Raw genomic sequence first — 20,639 nt, 5'->3', positions numbered from 1 at the left:
CCTCTTACTCCCGCCACTGCTCCGCATCTATACGCTGGCCCAAGTGCAGCCACACGGAAGACACTACCATTTCAGGGTTCTCCTGCCCTCTGGCCGATGCCTGACCCTCTGATGTTGATGGCCCTGAGCCATCATGGCTCCCACCTAGAGCCTGCTGCTGCTGATGTCCATGTGCCCTGTCCGATGATGCCTGCACATCCTCCATCTGCTGGTCTCCAGTTGTTGGCGTGTCCACCCCTGCTGGACTGCCGACTCCCCACTGTGACAGGGATGGGATCTCCACCTGTGTTGGTCGGGCTAGGTCCACAGGGGGCCCTGGTGGAATCTGGGCCGGAAGACGGCAGGGAGAACGACTGACGCATATTCTCCACAGAGGAGGAGAGGTCCGCCAGAGTGCGCGACACCTGTAAGAACCCAACGTCCAGGGCCCCTCCCAACAGTGCCACGTTGCCACGCAGCTCTTCGTGATGGCATGCGTGCTCCACCAGGAAGCACGCACGTCATCACGAATGTCATGCGTGCACAACGTGACACCAATCAGGACGGAGCCCATACGGTCATGGGACCCCTCGTCCGCAGGTAGTGGAGAGCCGGATGACGTGGGCCTCCCCCCTACCTGCGGACGGGCCTGGGACGTGGCATCCCTGCTGGTGCATGGTGGTGCAGTCACAGGGTCAGGGACAGCTACATGCACAGGCCCCTCTGCAGTGACCAGTGCTGCCTCCTGACCCTGGCCCTGGACTGCACCACTTGCACCATTGGTGCTACCCCCACCAGGCCCCATATGCGGCTCAGTAGCGGGCTCCTCCTCCTCTGTGGAGACCACCAACCTGGATGTCTCCGCACCGTCTTCCGCCATTGCAAGCCCCTGTGGGGGCTCACCCGGCCCTTCCGCTACAACCGTAGTGACAGACGCGGCACCAGTCCCCTCGCTCCCGGATGATGGCAATTCCTGGGAGGGTGGCTGGGCCTTGCGTCGCCGCCCGGTGGAGGCATCCCCGTCGTTTGGCTCCACAGCGCCGTCTCCTCCCTCTTCTTCACTCAACGCTGCAGGGAGACATAGAACACAAGCATCAGGGCACAGTACAATAGTCCCCTAGACAGGAAGCAATAACACATGAGTGGCACTGTCAAACTTCACTTCCATCCTGTCCCTCCAGAACACATGCGTCAAGCATGCAACACACATGCAGAAACAGGCACGGCGCATGCAATCAACATCAGCATCCATGTACAAGGCCCTCCATGGACATAAATGTTGGCTTCAAACTCACATGCAACATCGCTCATACTGATCCCATGCACACACATCACCGGAGGGTCATGTATCATGGCTCGTACACCACAGACACAGTGGATACAACGGTGACCAGACTGCATGAGTGAATCTACACATCGTCATGGACATTTGTCATGCATCCATGGCGTTTCAAAGTCACACACGCTTCTCAGACACACAGACATGCACACCATGCATGTACATGAGAGTAGCACCCATCTCTCACCCCCCACCCATGTCCAAGAACAGGGACTGGCATGCATTCATGTGTGCATTACGCATGCAGCTCCCCATGTCTCATTGGAACACATGCACCATCCATGTGGTTCACGCGTTACTAGTCTCACATGCATTACCATGATGTCCCGGCGCACACACATCCATACATGACTGTGTTACACATAAAGGCAAGTAGCTGACTACCAGCACACTGCAACATGCCCTGTTTCACACAGCAATGCATGGCCACTTACCACTCGACTCCAGATGGGCCTGCATCCTGAGGATCTGGTGGCGAAGCGCTGGGCGAATGCGCTCCAGGACCCTCATCTGCTGGTTGGTAATCTGGCCCTGGCACCCCACTGCATCATCTGCCTCTAAGAGGCGCCGGGCCATCCTGAGGGTCCTGGACTTGTAGTCCTCCCAGCGCTTCTAGACGTGTCTCAGGTCTCGGGGTGCCACTCCCTTCGCGTTGATGGCACCCACGATGTCCGTCCAGATCCTCCTCCTTCCTTCCTTGTCAGCGCACGATGGTGTGAAGAGGGCATCATAATGCCCCAGGACATGCTCCACCAGGACACCAACTTCATTCTCACTGAAGCTGGTGGCCCTCTGCCTCTCTGGCTGGGAGTCGCCAGTGGTCTCGGATGACGTTTGCCCCGACATGGCGACCCCCGAGGCAGGCATGTGTGGGCACCTGGGTCCTGGGGCTGGGCTGTGGAGCGATGGTATCCCAGTCGGGAGTCTTCTGTTCCAGCAGGGGTGGACACAGCAACTGGACCCCTGCAGATGGCTGACGTGCAGGCACCAAATAGCAGGGCACGTGGGCAGCAGGCAGGCAGCAGCAGATGGCAGGTGGGAGCGTACTCTGGGCTCTTGGGGGCAGGAAAATGGCCTTTTGGGCAGGAGCGTGGTCTTCCGTGTGTTTTCGTGTGGCCAGCTTGATACGGAGTGATTTGGCACGTGAAAAAAGTGCACGTCAGAGTGTAATTCAAGGAAGGGCCCTTAGCGCGAAAGCGCGTCTGTGATGTTACGTGCGCGGGCGTTTCCCACAACACGGGTGCATTGTGAATAAGCACGTGAGAATAATGCACGTCAGCATGCTATTGTAGGAAAGGGCCTTAGCGCGTAAGCTGTAAGTGACGTGACGCGCGTGGGCGTTTCCCTCAGCACGGGTTAAAGGTGAGCGGGTCCCGGCAATTCGCTGTATGTGCCTTTCGTGGAGACTGACGTGTGTGTTGCCACACCATCACTACTTCACAGCTATCAAGGACGTATCTCTTTTTTTGGTAGGGTATTGACAATGCGTGTTTTTCATTATCACGCTAGTCTGACGGTGAGTCGCGCACGTTATTTTTCCCACTGCAGGTGCCCCTGTGTATCGCGTACCCATTTTTGAGGTCATAGTTGCCTGCGTGTCCCACGCGTACATGTTTTTCGTGTCCCTGGGTGCCACCGCGTACTGCGGGAGGTTAATTCCACACACGTGGGCTACCGGGGTGCGTGCACGGTTTTACTGCAGTTTTAGGGTGCCTAAGCGTTGCGTGACCGGTCACTTCATCACAAGGGTCACATACAGCCTTGCAGGTGCAGGGGTGCTTATAACATCTTGTATCCCACCCCAATTGCCCAGGACAATTGTGGTGTACACCTCCCATTGGCACTTCTCCATCTGTGCCGGCACTACTCCATCTGTGCCATGGTTGGGAGGCCACCACAGATGAGGGGCACCTCAGCTGGGCGTACTCCTCATGGCGGGCGTGGTCAGGGACCTGGCCGGGGTGACCAGGGAGTAGGGGGACTCCAGGGTGTCCAGGGTGGCTGCAGAGGGGGAAGAGGCAGGGGTGCGCCAGCTCTGGGCGTTGTTGAGCCATGTGTTGGTGCAGTCATGCCACCACCCCCTGCGGCTCCGGTAGATGCAGTTCTTGCATCTGGCACTGGCGCCGTGTGACCTGGCAGTCCGTTTCATCGACTGCCATGGGCCCAAGGGTAGTGGTAGCTGCAGGTGCAGCTGTGGACACCACCACCCAGGCTCAGGGTCTGCCAGCGCAGGCTGCTTTGGCACTTGAAGAGTCACTGGAAGATTTCCAGCAGGTCAGGAGGAACACCGTAGGTGCATGCAGGGCTGCCCTGACCGAGACACGTGTCCCTGGGGCAGCAATGTCATCTGCTGCCCCGACCAGCCAGGTGTTGGCAAGTGCAGGGGCAGATGCAGCCAACAACACCCCGGTTGTGAGTCTACCAACCAGGACAGTCGCAGTCAATGACCCTGGCACAGCGGATGTTGCTGTGCAGGGTACATTCCAGGGCACCCAGCAGCCACTGACGCAAGTCAGGCCTTCGGTAGTCCTTCAACCTGCACTCCCTTGGTTCAATCTACCGGTCCCACTGGCCATACTGATCAGGGCGGCATTTACCAGCTAGGGTCCGCGCCACCATCCAAGAGGAGGAAGGTTGCATCTGCAGCACAGGCTGGGACCCCAGACAAAGCCACGGCCTCCTGCACGTCAAGGAAGAAGCATTTCTGCAACCAGGAACTGGACTCCCTTGTGGACTACGTGCAGGCCCACAGATGTGGCATGCTAGTGGGGCCGAATTGTCAAACTACGGCTGCCCATCAGAATACCCACTGGAAGCGTGTCGCGGATAATGTGAGTGCATTCGGCCATGAGGAGCGCACAGCTGCCGAGTGCAAGAAGCGTTGGAATGACCTCAAACGCAGCACTAAGGCCAAGCGTGCCTCTAATTACAGCATGACTCTGGTGACTGGCGGTGGGCCACCACCTGAGGAGGATCACCTCACTCCACACGAGGCACTCGTTGCAGAGTTCATACCAGAAGAATCGGTCAAAGGAGTGGGAGAGATGCAGGACTTTTATGCCCAGTCCAGTGAGTGTTGTTGCCCTTCTGGCCCCCTTACACTCCTCTAAGGTCATCATTAGGTTTACTTGAATGGGACCGTCTTGGTCCAAGGCCCTCAGGCCAACCTTCACCTCTTTGATTGAAGCTTTCAGCGCCTCATCAATTTCCTTTCTACTCCTGCTGTCCCCTCCTCCCTTTCTATGGCTACCTCGCCTCCCTCTTCTGCCCCCAGCTTGGCTACCTTGCCTTCACCTTCTCTCTCTGCCCACTCTCGGGCCCCTTCTACACCTCTGAAGGACTTACCTTTGAGCTGTACCCCTCCTCGGAAGTCCCTCAATGATGGCAACCTTCTACATATTGTCACTCTAAACTCTCGCTCTGCTGTCAAACTCTCCTCTGATATCTGCCGCCTCCTGGAAGAACTTGACCTCGATGTCCTCGGACTCACCGAGACATGGTTTACGACCAGTTCAGTCACTAGCTTTGACACGCTCCTACCTCTTGGCTACAAGATCCTCTCTGGGCCGAGGCCCAACCGCCCTGGAGGGGGTGTAGCCCTGATCTTCCCCGAGTGGATTCCTGCCTCTGTCACTCCCACGCAGGTCTATTCCTCCTTTGAATGCCTCGTCTGCAGATTCTCTCTCTCCCCTAGCCATTCCCTTACTGTGGCTGCTATCTATCGACCACCTGGTCAGATCTCCTCCTTCCTCTCTGACTGGGTGGACCTCTCCTCCTCACTCCTGGCCTCAACCTCTCAACTCCTCCTTCTTGGTGACTTCAACATCCACCTGGATGCCCCCTGTCCTCTCTATGGACTCTTTTGCGACCTTTGCGACTCTCTCTCACTCACTATTCTCCCCTCTGGCCCAACTCATTCTGCAGGACACACTCTGGATGTCCTGATCTCCTCAGACCTTCCCCTCTCTCTCCCTCTCTCCACCCCTCTCCTGGAGTGATCACTTTCTCCTCTCCTACCACCTCACCCTTCCTACCCTCCAGGCCAAGCCACCTCCAGCACTGCCACCCACCTTCTCGGTCATCCGACCCATGAAGCGCGTGTCAGTTGAGGCTTTTGCCGCCACCTTCTCACCTCTTCCTCCCCCTTTGGCTGACTCTCACCCTGACACAGCCCTCTCAATGCTCCACTCTGCTATATCTGATACTCTTGATATCCTTGCCCCTGTCATGAGAATCCGCCTGAAGTCCAAAGCCAAGTGCAACTCATGGTACGACTTGGACCTCGTCACCCTAAAACGCAAGTGCAGGGTGGCTGAGAGGAAATGACGTGCTTCGTGTTCATCTTCTGACATACTGGCCTGCGCCTGCTCCAAAGACAATACCGGCTCTCTGTCCTAAACAAGAAGAGAGCCCATATCCAAGCCGCATCTCTGCGGCATCAAACAACTCGGCCAAACTCTTAAAAATCTGCAAGGAACTGGCCAATCCTGCCGCAGTCTCTACCTCCCCTGTCCCGTCCCAGGCCCTCTGTACGGCACTGGCTTCACATTTCATCTCTAAAACTCAGGACATCCTGTCCTCTCTCTCCTCCTATCCTCCACCTCCCCCCACTCTCTGCTCCTCCCCTGGCCTCTCTGCAGCCACCTGACCTCCCTCCTTCTCTGCCTTTCCCCTGTTCTCCGAAGACGAGGTTTCTAGACAAGTCCGATCTATGAAAGTGTCGTCGAAACAGGTTCACCCATGTTCCTCCAAACCTATCAAGGACCACATCGGCTCCCTGGCTCCTGCCCTGGCTGATTTCTGCAATCACTCCTTCACCACTGGAGTCTTCCCATCCCCCCTGAAGCACTCCCTTGTGCACCCTCTTCTTAAGAAACCCTCTGCTGACCCCTCCTGCCCGGCTAACTATCACTCAATCTCCATCCCCCCCTTCCTGGGCAAGCTCCTGGAGAAACTGTCCATCTCCCAGCTCAATCTCCACGCTGAATCTGTTGGTTGTCTTCATGACCATCAGTCTGGCTTCAGAGCTGCCAGAAGCACGGAAACTGCTCTCCTGAACATCCGTGAAGACCTGCTCTACAACCTTGACTCTAACACCCCTTGTGTTCTCATATTACTTGATCTCTCCTCTGCCAACCATGCAATCCTGCTCAACCATCTTTGTGATAACCTGGGTATCACTGGTCAGGCTCTGGCGTGGCTGACTTCCTTCCTCTCCAACCGACCCTCCCAGGTTCAGCGGGGGTCTTTCCTCTCCGATATCTTTGTCTCGACCTGTGGTGTCCCCCGGGGATCTAACCTCTCTCCCTGGTTGTTCAACCAATACCTGGCACTCCTTGCCCACTGCATTGCCGCTCTCTGCCCCAACTGTCAGTGCCATGCGGATGATACTCAGCTCATTTTCGGGCTACCCTCGGCCTCCGCATCTCCTTCCCTCATCTCTGACTGTCTGTCTGCCATCCAGGAGTGGTGTGCCGCCAATGACCTCTGCCTTAATGCCAGTAAGACTGAGATTCTACTCATCGGCACAACCACTCCCTCCTTCCCTCCAGCTCTCTGGCCGGCCTCCCTTGGCCCTCTTCCCGCTCCCACCTGCATGGCTAAAAACCTTGGGGTCATCTTCGATTCCACACTCTCCTTCTCTCCTCACATCTCTGATGTCTCTAAGAAGTCTAATTACCAGCTGCACCTCCTCAGAGGTATTCTTCCTTTCCTCTCCTTCCCCCAGAAGCTCACTGTCTCCAGAGCCCTGGTTCTCTCTAAGCTGGACTATTGTAACAGCCTCTATCTAAATCTGCCTGCTTCTACTCTCCACCCTCTGCAACTCATCCAGAACAGGACTGCAAGACTTGTCCTTGGCCTCAAGCCCAGGGATCGTATCTCTCCAGGACTGAAATCTCTGCACTGGCTCCCAGTCGCTGCGAGGATCAAGTTCAAAACCCTCTGCATTGTCCACAAGGCTTTCTGGGGCATGGGGCCGAAATACCTTCAACTCTCTCTTCCTAAATATCTTCCTTCACGACCTCTCCGCTCTTCCTGCTCCAACTCCCTCAGGGTCACTCGCTTCTCCAAGCAAAGAGTCGGTGGTAGATCTCTCTCTTCGGCATGGGTCTCCCTCTGGAACAGCCTTCCTGCCTCCCTGAAACTTGAGGAGAACCATCTCCATTTCTGGAAGCACCTCAAAACGTTCCTCTTTGCTTCTGCTTTCACTCCCCCTCTCCCCTGTTGATTTTCCTGACAGATACTGCACTGGATACCTGGCCTCCCTTCTGATTTTGGCCCAGGCCCGCCAGTTGCCCACCTGCACTGCCTCCCTGGCAACTCCTGCACCTGGGGGCTGTTTTTCTGTATCCTTATAGCCCCCCTTACCAGCACTTATGTTCTACACTTACCATACACTGCCACCTGCTGGCCATTTTGTTTATCTTATTTTATTGTACTATCCCTTGTACTGCACTTCTCCCCTCTCCCTTCCCCCCGCACTTCTCCCTCTCCCCTTCCCATGCACTTGCGCGATCTGAATGTCACCTGGCCTAGTAGGATCGCTGTCTGTCTTCCCTTTGTTCCCCTTCCCTTGCCTCGTCGTGCCTTCAAACACTTGTGTATAGCCGCGTTATGAATACCATATCATATCATATCATATCATATGTCCAGCCCATGTGTGTTTTGCCTGTGTAATGTGTTGTGCTTGACTGCCACTACACGCTATGTGTACATGGTTTTCATGTGCTAGTCATGCAATGCTTCACTGATGCGTGCTTGCTGTGCAGGATGGTGGACATGTAGAGCAGACGGGAACTGTCCTCATCACCACACTTGCACCCTACTCACATGTTAGTCACCCAGATGCCCCTCTGGTCCATGTTCCAGCTCTCTGGCCCTTCTGCATGTAGCCAAGGGTGATTTTCCTCTCAGCACTGGGACTATGTCATTGCATGACTGATGTGCATATGTCCTCTGCCTGCATGCGGGTACTCCACGTAGGCATGCCCCCTTGTCCCTCCACCCCCCCTGCATCCCAATTACACCATTGCACTGTTGTGCATCATTTTGGTGCACTGCAATGGCCTATTCAAGCCTCCTGTGTACATGCTAACTTCCACCAGCCAACCTGCCAGACACATGCAGTGGGGTACATCCTCTGCCCTTCATGCAGGGTGTATCACTTGGACTGTGCAGATGGCAGATGCTCCGCAGGGACATGAGTGTCCATTCATGCTCATTGTGCATTCCATGCATGACCCTATGTGTCCTTGCCTGGATGATCATTGTAGTATGTGCCTTGTATGAGCAACATTTCCTGGGATTTCTACAGCCATCCCATGCCCACTCTGGCCCTGTCCTGAATCACACATATGTTTAGGGTGTCACAGTCTGTGTGGGGCACAGTCCTCCCCCAGTTTCAGGCCCACTGACTCTGTCCAACTGGTGTAGTGGCTTTTGCACACTTGGGTGTACTACTGAGGGTTCGTCATGTGTCCTGCTTACTGTCCCGTCATCATCTGCTGTGTTGTCAGTTGACTCAGATGATGCCATTGATGCTAGTCAACACTGTCTGCCAATACACAGGTCTCTGTTCAGCCTTTTGCTACAAAGCAAGGTATCCCTGCATTTTCACTGAGGGGGGGGCTTTGCTTGTAGCCATGCAACCCATTGCATGCACATTGCACGTGATGCCTGAACTAGCCCTTCCACTGGCTTCACAATTTTTGATACACACCATGAAGTATTTGTTCATGTAGATAGTGAGTAACGTACACATGTTCTGCACTGCATTAACCCGCTTCTGAGCCGTGTAACACCGTTCTACATGCCTACTCACTGATGCAATGTCAAATTGACCAGGCATGCATGGCAGGTTCTGTTTTGTGTGTGACATGTCTGCTTCATGTGTTGGCTGTCTGTGTGATGTCTATGTGTATGTGTGTCATGTGCTTCTGACATGTGTACTAATTTGTTTTTCTCTCCACTTTTCAGGTGATGACGCAATGTAGCCAGAGGATGGTGTTGTCATGCCAGGCACAGGGTTGTTATCACAACCACAACCCGGCTCAAGTGGGGGTCGTGGGGTGGTAGACCACGAGAACCCACGTGTGCTTCAGTCCATCTTGTCTTTGGCTGGCTATGAGTCCAGCCCATATGACCACTCTGACAGCCATTTTGAGTTGGACGTGCATCAGGTCCATACGTCAGGGGTGAGTGATTCTGATGTGGACACTTCTTTGTCTGCGACACCTGCACTGACGGGCTGGACAGTGGTGGGACCTCCGCCTGTGGTGTATTGGGACGCAGGGTCACCCACCACACCAGTCGCTGATGTGCCTGGGGCATCACATAGACAGGGGCATGTAGTCGTGCAGCCACGGGCAGTGCCAACACAACGAGGACGCGCGGTCCTTGGGGCCCGCAGGTGTCAAGCCCAGCAACGCGGTGGCCGTGCATCACCGAGGTATACTGAGTGGGAGCAAGACATGACTGCCAATTCAGAACGTCAGGGGGCAGCACTTGATGACATTGCCGCGAGCATGGAACGTGTGGCCCAATCCATGCTCCCCCCTGCTAGGCAGGTGCTTCTCCAGCGGCAGGCGGCGCAGTCCACAGCCCGCTCGCTCAGGCTGAGCATGGCGGCCTCTGACAGGGCATGCCAGGCTGAAATGTTGTCTCTGCGTCAAGCAATTACTGCTTACTCAGAGGCACACATGGCGGCCCTGAGGGCTGAGTCTCAGTCCCTCAGATTCACTCTGGATGCCCTCTTGACATCCCAGATGGTGCGGTCAGAGATGAGGTTTGAGCAGCTTGAGCATACCATCTCGGCTGAGATACATGCTTGCTGGGAGGTGCATCGGTTCTCCAGCCAGACCATGCAGGAAGAACTCTTTGCTACACGTGTTACCTTGTAAGAGGAAGCACGTGTATCACGGGAGGTTCTGCATGCAGACCTGCATGTCATTGCCGCACAGAACCAAGCTCACCCGTCCGGCAGACTTGCTGCCGACGAGGGGTAAGCTGTGCCTACGCGTGGTCAGGCTCCTGTACCACGTCGTCCTTTACAGGATGAGGCAGACTCAGACGACGGATTATCTTCCACACAGGTCCTGGTGTGCAGGCGTTGAGCCCATGGAGGTTTTTTTTGTTTGTCTCAACATCATCGCATGTGGGTGTTGAGGTGCACCCTGTACTTCCCCCTCCTGGGTGCTTCCCCCGGGTCATATGTGGCCATTTTTGATTTTTCCTTTTAGTTTAGTTAGTTAATATTAACTATTTGATAGTTATTTTAATTAGGTTATGTAGGTTGTTCATTGTTAGTTTAATTAGTTAATATAGTTTAATATTGTTTGTCTATTGTGCATTCATGTGACGGTGTAGTGCTTTGTGGCTTTTGAAAGCATCCACTGTCTGTTCCAGCTGGGCCCTTCAAGCTTGTCTTGTGTATGTGATTGCAGCTTGGGGTCCTGACTCACATAGGCCACTCCTGCTTCCCTTATCCATGGGCTCGCTAGGATGGTTCGGTGTTACAAAATATTTCACAAGGGCTTTGGACTTCCTTAATTACTGTGGTCTGTCTGCTGCTGTTCTACTTGTGTTAACACCCCTTGTGGGGATTGGTTGCGTTTCATCCACCCCATGCCTGTAATGAATTTGGGTGAGTATGTGATTGATTTCTCCATTAATTGATGTAGATTGTGATGTATGTTATTTTCTTGCCTGTATATGTGCTTGATGCACCTCATGCCGTAGACAGTAGCCTGCAACCTTGGCCTGTCAAAGTGACACTGATGGTGGGAGGAGTTTAGATGTAGCTCTGTAACCTGGCCCAGTGACAACTAGCATGTAGACACACACACAGGGAACTGTCAAGCCTTATTAATTTATTTCATGCCCTTTCTGCAGGAAGATGAGCCTCCAGACTACCTTTGCCAGCAGACACAGGGACGACTAATACAGAAAACTGGGCACGTTCGGTGGTGCAGACGTGTGGATGTGTGCACAAGCAGATGCACAGGGCTTGTGCTCAGACGTCCAACAGAAGCAGACGTGTTTCCAGGAGCTCCTGGCAAGGTGAGCAACACAAGGGCCCACACTGCAGACTACCTTCCACCCGGCCACTTGCACATGGATGCTAAGTGGCATCAGTGATGTGGAGCTTTGCCAGGCATTGTTGGAGAAGCACACAGTACAGCTGTCATGCATTGAGGGCCAAATGCCAAGTGCCTTTACTTGTTGTTAGGGGCACACGTAGGGGCCATCAAACAGATCCTCGAGTAGCCCCTGCTCCGTTGAAGCAGAGTAATTAGGGTAGTAGCGTTCCTGGCCAGAAACTGATACAGCGTACAGGGACAACCAGCGAGGCTCAGACTTGTGGTGAGTGCATGTCATTTGCATGTGCAAATTGCCACATGCACTACCTACTTAAATCTGCGGTGGCCAGAACGCAACTTGTACTGAAGTTGCACCTTGCTATACGCGTCTAGCAGCTCACCCAGTGACCATTATATCATGTCTGATTCTTGACCCATTGGTCATCCATTTTCCGCACGCCCACATGCGCCGGCATTACTGCATTGACAGTGTATGTACCATCGGTGGGCCAAGCTAACGTATGGTTACATAGCAGCAGACAGGGGAGTTTGTTTGTGGAGATGTCACTTACTTTGGGGCATGGATGGGGGTGTGTGTGTGTGTTGTAAACACACATTCAGATTAGTAACTCACGCTCTCTTTGCAGCATTGAAGTGCTCCTGTTACCGCACCTGAGAGTGCACAGGCAAGAGGCCAGCACTCACCCCAGAGATAAGTGTCTCTTTGGCTTTCATTTGACTGATTTGGTACAATGTGTACGATGAACATGTTTTCTCTGATTGAGCATGTGTTTTTGTGATTAGTTGTATTTTGCCTACTTTACCTTTCAAATCCACATCCACTCTCCTGCCCCTCTTTCCGGTTATCCTGAATACCAATGCCTGTCCATGCAACATATCCGTGACCCTCCTTCCCCGCCGGGGTCTTAGAGGCCTGTGTTAGTTTGACCTTGCAGGCACCCAGACCACGGATGGGGAGGTTGGTTCGTGCCACTCCTGCGCCTGGACACCAGAGCTGTGACAGTACCCATCAGTTGTTGCATCATCATTGTATGTTATGTACCGTGAATGGAACCCATCCTGTTGGACCATTGTTCAACTGTGCTACCTTGGTTGTTCTATCATTGTGCTTGTACATGTGCTTTGACATTTCCTGCTACCTCAAGTCATCTACTGGAGACTCTTCCAGGGTTTTTTGGTGACTACAGCCTTTTTCACTGGTTTGTGGGTTTGCCTACTTGGAGTTCTCTGCGATTTGATTGACATTTTTACCAGTCAAGTTGGCCTCTGTGGGGGCTGGACCCTATTTACACGCAAGCTGGAACATGGTGCCCAAGGCGTAGGGTGATCCTGTAGCCAGGTAGACTTGAAGGAAGAAGGCTACATACCCCAGAGACAGTTGTTCAGAAGGTCACAGTGATGTGTAAGTGAGAGCCTTTTGTTGTTGGACAGTTGGCTTGGCCTACAGTGTTTTGGGCACTCTGACATTGTAATTGTGGGGTACTATGTACATGATGTGTTGTGCTGCTCAATGCCTGTTCCTGTGTTGTCTTTCATTTTCAGGTGTCAGGAGATTGGTGTGGTTTGACATGCTGAGGTGTTCACATGGCCAATGTTAACATGTGATGTGTACAAGACACTGAGGGTCACTTGATTTCACATGCATATATTGAGTGCATGTCCCTAATGACACACACAGTTGCACACTGATCCACCACACATACATCCACCCTTCCATGGCCACAGGTGCACACAGATTGCATTTTCAGGCCCGCGGTGTCCATGCAGCACATGATCTATTGCCATTCGGGTACCCTGTTCAGGCGTCATTTGGTTGTAGATTTCATTAGTTTTATTAGTTTTTTTCATGTGATGCTCAAGGTGTATCTGCAACACAATGGCTGCTCAAAGTGCTGTGTGCTGTGCAGTGTGTTGCAGGAGACACACACAGCCCACGGGTACGGGGGTTTTGGTCACACAGGTTTGGTTATTTTTAAGTAGCTAGGGATACACACAATGTGACACTTCCGTGGGAACATTCTCAGGGTGGTAAGGTTGTGACAGTTGACTGTCTCTTTGTCATCATCGATTGCCACCTGGTATGTTCCAGGACTGTGTGCACTCCGCAAAGTTTAGGTGAAAAATGTGGCCACAAGCTGGGTCCGGGCTGCCTCGCCACGTGCCCTGTCCCCTCCCATAGGCAGTGCCTGTGGTTGGGGATGTGGGGGCACCACCATGTCCACCGGTACCTCCCGCGTGTTGCAACATTGTGCAGGACACATGCTTCCACAATGATCCTGCACACTACTGGGGGTGCATATAGTAGCTACCCACCAGAGCGGTCAAGGGAGCAGAAGCGTGACTTGAGCACTCCGAATGTGTGCTCCACTATGCCCCTGGTTGCAATATGGGCATTGTTGTATCTTACCTGGGGTGGTGTGGTGGGGTTCCGGATTGGCGTCATCATGTGGTTGCTCAGAGGGTAAGCACTGTCCCCTGGGGAGGTGATAATAGTTGAGATTATTAGGGTTTGGGTATTTGTCTGTGTGTGACTTCCATGCATGTGCACATGCATTTGTACTTACCTAGGAGCCATGTGTCGCCATGCTGCCCAGCTTCCAGGGCCCGGCTCAGGGCAGACATTCTATATATGAAACTGTCATGGGTGGAGCCAGGGTAGTTTGCATAGACAGAGGTGATGATTCCTTTAGCATCAAATACAACCTGCACGTTGATGGAATGCCAGTGCTTGCAGTTTTGATAGATGTGCTCAGTGTCCCTAGGTGGACTAAGGGCCACATGGATGCAATCTATGGCATCAAGCACATTGGGGAAGTGTGCCACCCTGTAAAAGCCCTGGACCACTGCCTGCCTTTCTGCAGGTGTTCTGGGCATGTATATGTGCCTGCGGACTGAGGGGCATGCAGTGATGATTGCCAACAACTGGTGTAGGCAGCGTGACTGCGTGGCCTGTGAGACCCCCCCCCACTATGGCAGTGGTCCGCTGAAATGACCCAGTGGCCAAAAAATGCAGGACATTGAGCACCTTCTCCAAGGGGCTCAATGCTTGGGAGCACAGGGTGGGGGAAGTAAGGTCATCTTCCCACTCCCTGACGAGGTCTAGGATGATATGAGGTGGAAACCTATACCTGTCATAGGCGTGGTCGTCAGGCATCCCAAAAAGGCTGGTCCAGGGTAAAAAAATGCGGGCCCTGGCTATTCTCCTCCTCCTGCAGTGTCCCACGATCAGTGCTGCGACAAATGGGGCATTCATCGTAGCTGTATATACGTGTTTGTTGTTTGCGTGCACTTTTATACTGTGCGTGGGGACGCTTCTGCCTGTCTTCGTGTGGCGGACGCGTTGACGCCTATGTGCGTCTTTTGCCGTGCACGGTTTTCCCGTATTCGAATCCTTGAATACGGGTTGTTTGCGTGCGTGTGGGCGTTCCGTGCATTTCCCTGCAGTACTTCCCCAGTTACGCCTTCTTTTTCATGCATTGTTCCCCATTCCGCGTGTTACGCCCCGTGTCCGTCCCCTTTTTGGTGTGTGGGCGGACGTTGTGCGCTTTCCCTGTGCACGTCACACACGGCATTCGGCATGTTGCAATGACGTTTTCCCCCGTGTGCGCCACGCACGGGTTTGGTGCACATCCCAAGAAAAACACGCGCAGGGACTTCCATGAATCGCACGCGTGGGCATGTGCTTCCTTTTTCACACTTGCGCCTGCTTGCGGCAGCTTGCGCCACTTTTTTTGGCGCACTTTTGTTACATGAATCGGCCCCAGAATTGCTTGCAGCATGGCAGGGGCCATATACAATTACGGATAAGGTGTTGCCTGTGGCTACAGAATTGCTAAAAAGGAGGGTGAATTGACAGTGGAACAGTTTGTCCATGTTAATCAAATCAAACCTTTCCACCCAAAACATGAGGTGAAGAGGCTTGAGCAAGTTGGAGCTGAATAAAAAGAAAATATATGTATATATAGTATGTGGGGTTGGCCTAGCAAATGAGTAAGTGTAAATAGTGTTGGTGGATAAAAGTACAAAAGGGGCTCTTATCTGAAGGTACCATGTGGGTGTTGTGTATTTATTTAAAGGGTATCTTGGTTGCATGGCACGTGTTTCTATAATGTGTATTTTTGTATATAATACAATTTGATTTCAGATGATCCAGTGGAAAAGGAAACAAAGGGTTTATTGTGCTTGGTACTTAATGTGTCTTTTCTTTTTACTCTAGAAAAATAATTGTTTTCCCCATCAGCGCCAGACACTTGGAGCGCTGGACCTCTGGAGGATACCACTGGATCAGAGTCCCCTGGAACATGTAGAGATGACGACCCCGGAGGAGGTCCCATGGAGTCCTGGAATGGAGGAGTCCCGCCAACAACGGTTTTCTGTGTGGTTGCACCACAAACTCTCATTGACAGGGTATAATAGAATTACAGACTGTTTTATTGTTCCTGTCATGTACTGTTTTAAGGTCGTATTTACACTCTTATTTTATCATGGAGTTTTTATTTTTATTTATATTTTATTTTCTTTTTTACTGGTTTTGGATTTGATCGAATGACACAGATGTGTTCAAATGCGTTCTGCAATGTTAATGTTTTTATTTACTTTTTTCTAAAAATTGGTTCAGCAGTTAAAAGAAATCGAGAAGGTTGTGATCAAAAGATCAAAAAGATAAAGATCTCAACAAAAAAAGGAATCTTTAAAAAAATGTTTAAAAAAATGTTTCCCAAAAGAAGATTAAAACAAAAATATATACATTATTGAAAAAATAAGATCATCAATAAAAAAAAGAGATGAAGGGTGCTCAATATCTAAAAAAAACAACCAAAATTAAAAAAATTTTAAATTTTTTTAATTCCATTTCAGAGATATTGTTGTTCTTGTGATTGAGGGTCATAATTATTTTACTCAAGACTGGAAATATGCATTTAATGTTCTAATACCTGGAGTTCAATGTACATGTTATTTATTTTCATGTATGGGGGAAACATATGCATTTTAGAGCATTTGTTTTGTTTTTTCCTGCAGTGATCTCTAGTTGATCTCAGTAGTAAAAAAAAAGGCGGTAAATGTAGGAGTTGATGGGGGGCTCTGAATAGATGGGGGGCTCTGAATAGCTCGGGGGGTTTGAGTTACAGGGGTTTACTAGCTTAGCATGCAAATGTAGTTTTAGTGTGGGCTTTATACAGAAACACAGAAATACAAATATATGCAAGTCATAGGTTGCCAATGCAACTGGCACGCTAAAAGGGGAAATGTACAGTGTTCAGATGCAGATCATGTTTTGAAATTGTTTCAGGATAATATTTGATTTGACTGAATTTGCTTCAAATTTAATAATTAAGCTACATGAACATACTAACCCAATCCAATCCCAATTGACAAACTGAATCCCATGTCCTTAAACACTGAGTTCAAATTAGTTATATGGAAATGTTCTGAATCCAAATTTGAAATGCATGTGGCTCTGTTTCCATGGGGTTATTAAACGTGCAGCATGAGCTTGTGTGACAAGCTGAAATATGCGTGAACTAAAGACAAGCTATTGTGTGCGCAGGAAATGCAGGAACAGCTGTATCTTCTTGCTCTCCAACAGTAAAATCATGTGGGTTTCAGTGGTATGATCTAGATGGGAGGTATTTTCTTTTTGAGTGGCAGCAAGAGCTAATATAAGGACTTGAGTGGGTGTAGCTGGGGCAGACATCCAGAGACATCCACAGAGAGTCATCCTGGGGAGACCTCTTTGAATGCTGGGCTGAGAGGGACAGTGAATTGCAGGGCAGAGTCCAGTACTGGCAGGATTCCCAGAGTAGTTGCAGTCCTTATCTCTGTGCAAACTGACTGAGGAGGATTCTCCAGTTCCAACTGAGCCAGGAATATCGCCAGCCTCTAGGTGAATATTGGCCAAAAAGGGGCCAATATTCACATAAAAAGGGTTTGGAGTGCCTGTTGATCAATTAGGGAAAAAGGTCATTTCATGTGTAATATTTCGATGTTAAAAGTGCATGCAATTTCAAATTTACATGAAAGTATTTGCGGTTTTGTTCTTTCTCTCTCAAAGTGCATTTCTTCGGATGGTAAGATTGGGCAAAGCTGGTTCTGTTAATGTGTGCGAACACTCTAATGAAAGGCATTTTGTTTTCCATGTCCAAGTAAATAGTATTGCATAATGCAACTGTCTGAACAGTTTTGAATTGTAGCCTTCTATAAAAATCAAAAGGGTAAAAAACAAATTGGATTTGTGCTCCTATTATGTGTCTGCATTTTTATTAGCACATAGACTGAGGTCCAACAGCTGATAGGTTTATTTTGCTGCAGGCGGTAATTTATATTGCCACATGTGTTAAAATATGAACAAACTAGTTTTTCTGTGAATTGAGTTTTAGAAGTGCTAGATGTGTATGTATCTATGGCTATTTGCTTAGGAAATGATAAATATTTTTTGAAGTCAGCCACCATGGCATACTGCGGTATTGTACATAAAATACTGCCAGCAGGGGAAATAAATGATCTATTCTGAGTGTATCAAGTCCAGTACCTTGTTGCGCTACATGGCCCTGGTAAAAAAACAATTGTTAGGCAATATTTTATAGTTAGTCTAACCACTGTAAAAAAAAGGACACCCCAACGAAATACCAATCTTTACCACCACAATCAAATACCACAAATTTACATATAATCCAACAGAATAGTTTTTTGTTGAAGGGCCCAGGTGATGACGACATGTAGCATCAAAACAGGGGGGGCACACCTTGTAAAGTGGAGATGTACTGGAGAACCGTAAATGTCTTGTATGATCACTGTTGTTTTTTAATAACCCACAGCTCTAACTTACCCTTGGCTGAGTGCTCTGTTCTTTCTGGGGAAAGGGTTGTTGGGCCCCTGGGGGTCGGCTGAATCCCCAGACAACCTCCTGCATAACTGGTATGTATCTCTACAGTACCATTCCTGTCCATATAAACTCATGTCAAGCAGTATTACTTTGCTTTTTAATACTTATTTTTTTTACAGATTTATTTAATTGTACCTAACAAGTAACAGAAGATAATCCTGGGCTTCAACAGTGAATGTGCTAAGAATATTGAATATTTAACAGTACTGTATGAGGTTGATGAGTCTGTTTCATGCACTGTGTGATGTACACTTATTCCCAAGCATATGTGGGGTGAATTTAAAAGCCCCAAACATGTGACATGAATTGCAGTCATTTTAAACACTAGAAAAAAAACAGCCTGGTCTCATGTTTTGTTTTTCAAATAAAAATTAAGGAGCCATGTGGAGAGGTGCCTACCTGTCATCACCAATGGATAAGCAGCATGTTAATTTACAAAAGAAGGAGGAATCAAAGATCCCTGTCACATAGAAAACAGGATTTTTACACATTGAAAACAAAAACGGCCTGCACATGTGTGTGCAAATAAAAAAGGGCTGAAAAAAGTAAAAGTGAAAAAGATATCACTGCTCACAGAAAAGTGTAAGGAAAATGAAACATGATGTGTGGGTTTACAAAGAGAAATGTATATTATGTTTCACCCACAAAGCTCTAGTGACATTTGAAGAACCACTTTGTTTTCATGAAAAAAACATCAGCCCAGTGCAGACATTTTTGATGGCTGTGGGCAAAACTTCACAAAGACATCTCCCACTTCCAAGCCTGGATGTCACATTTCCCATCTAGTGACCAGCCCCAATAAAATGTCCTGCTGAAGCGTCGAAATTCGGTGTTCTCCAGACCTGCTGGCTCTGAAAGCATTGACTCCAAGAAAAGTTACCGCTTGGCTGGAGCATGACTAAAATGTGTGAAAATGGGGGCACCCACTTCAAAGAGCAAGCTTCCAACACAAAGGAGACTAATAAAGGCACAGTGAAAACAAATGGCTGGAAGGCATAAAAGGGCCATGTGTCCCACATGGAGATACACAATTAATTTAAAAGGACTATTATCAATTAGGCCTTTTTTTTCAGCCGTCATAAGGTGGATGGATTTCATCTATGTACCATTTTTTATGTAATTTTCTGGCGATTTTGGGGATATAAAATTCATCAAAATGAGACTCATGGAACTGTAATGGTTATCTAAGATGTGTTTCTGGCTGATTTGAACATGGTACAAATGTGAGAGTTGGTGGGTGGGTGGAAAATTAAATTAGGGATGTGCTTAATGACTTACATATTCATAACTGTTGTGCTTTTTATGGAATTATTTCTCAAAGGAGAATTGGACGATTCAGTAAACTGGCAAAACAGAATTGTGCGGGAGGTTACCTCAGTAAGCAATGATATTTGGTTTGAAGGTCGGATATTGTACAAAGCACTTGAGGCATTTTATATGACCACAACTGCTCGCGATGAACAGATACAAATGGCTCAGCTAACTGCTCAGTTATATTTTTATTTGCTGTTAGTAGAAGAATGTTGGCAAAATACTGAGGCTAGTAGGATGAATCAGGCAGGAGACCTGTCACAGGCCCAGGATCCTGTTCAACAACTCAAAGCTGAGTTAAAAACACTGCAGCAAGAGAGTGCAGACCGTGAAACCCAGTTTTTTTCACTGAGCAGTTCACACAAACAGTGTATAGAAAATCTGAGTGCACTGCAACACAAGCTTAAAGACCAGTCTGCTAGTGATAGAGTCTTTTTGGAAGACATTATCACATTCCAATCAGAAATAAAACAATTGAAAACTGGGAATAGTCAATTAATTATCAAAGGCGTTGATTCCCAAAATTACTTTGATGAGATTCATCAGCAAGTAAGAACTCTGAAACAAGAGAGGATGCAGTGGGCTCAGGATAAATACCTCTTGAATCAGGATAACAGCTTCCTATTACAGAGGATAAATCAGTTGGAAATGGAGGTAGAAAATAAACAGTCAGATTCTCAGGAATTGACCAGAATTAGGGAAGAAAGGAATGAGCTTGTACAGCGAGTGAAGCAAATATAAGCGGAACTATTAGAGGCAGCAAAATATAGGGATGAACAAGAGAAAGAGATTAGTTTTCTGAAGGAAAAGTGCTTTGAATATGCACGCAGCATACAAGGCTCACAGAGGGAAAGTGAATCACTTCAGCAGGAGGTGCAGCAAACAAAGGATCGGTTGGTAGCTCAGAGCAGGTTTCATGAGATTAATCAGGCCTCAGTGTCAGAATTAAAAAGTCATCTCTCTGACTACCAACAGGAAATAAATAAAGAGAAACACAGGTGTGAGAGCCTCATCAAGGAAACCAAAA

The 20,639-nt window shown here is 49.6% G+C and overlaps 1 protein-coding gene across 1 annotated transcript; it reads left to right on the top strand.

Annotated features, from left to right (window-relative positions):
* Positions 1–19,849: 19,849 nt before the first annotated feature.
* LOC138515273 (uncharacterized) lies at positions 19,850–20,353 on the top strand. Its single transcript, XM_069630198.1, has one exon. The coding sequence runs from the start codon at positions 19,850–19,852 to the stop codon at positions 20,351–20,353; it is 504 nt and encodes a 167-aa protein (XP_069486299.1).
* Positions 20,354–20,639: the final 286 nt, after the last annotated feature.

This window comes from Ambystoma mexicanum, chromosome 6q (genome assembly GCF_040938575.1).
Source record: "Ambystoma mexicanum isolate Mex_15411 chromosome 6q, UKY_AmexF1_1, whole genome shotgun sequence".
NCBI lineage: Eukaryota > Metazoa > Chordata > Amphibia > Caudata > Ambystomatidae > Ambystoma > Ambystoma mexicanum.
The sequence above is the reverse complement of the archived record's forward strand: the minus strand, read 5'-3'. Positions and strand labels throughout refer to the sequence as shown.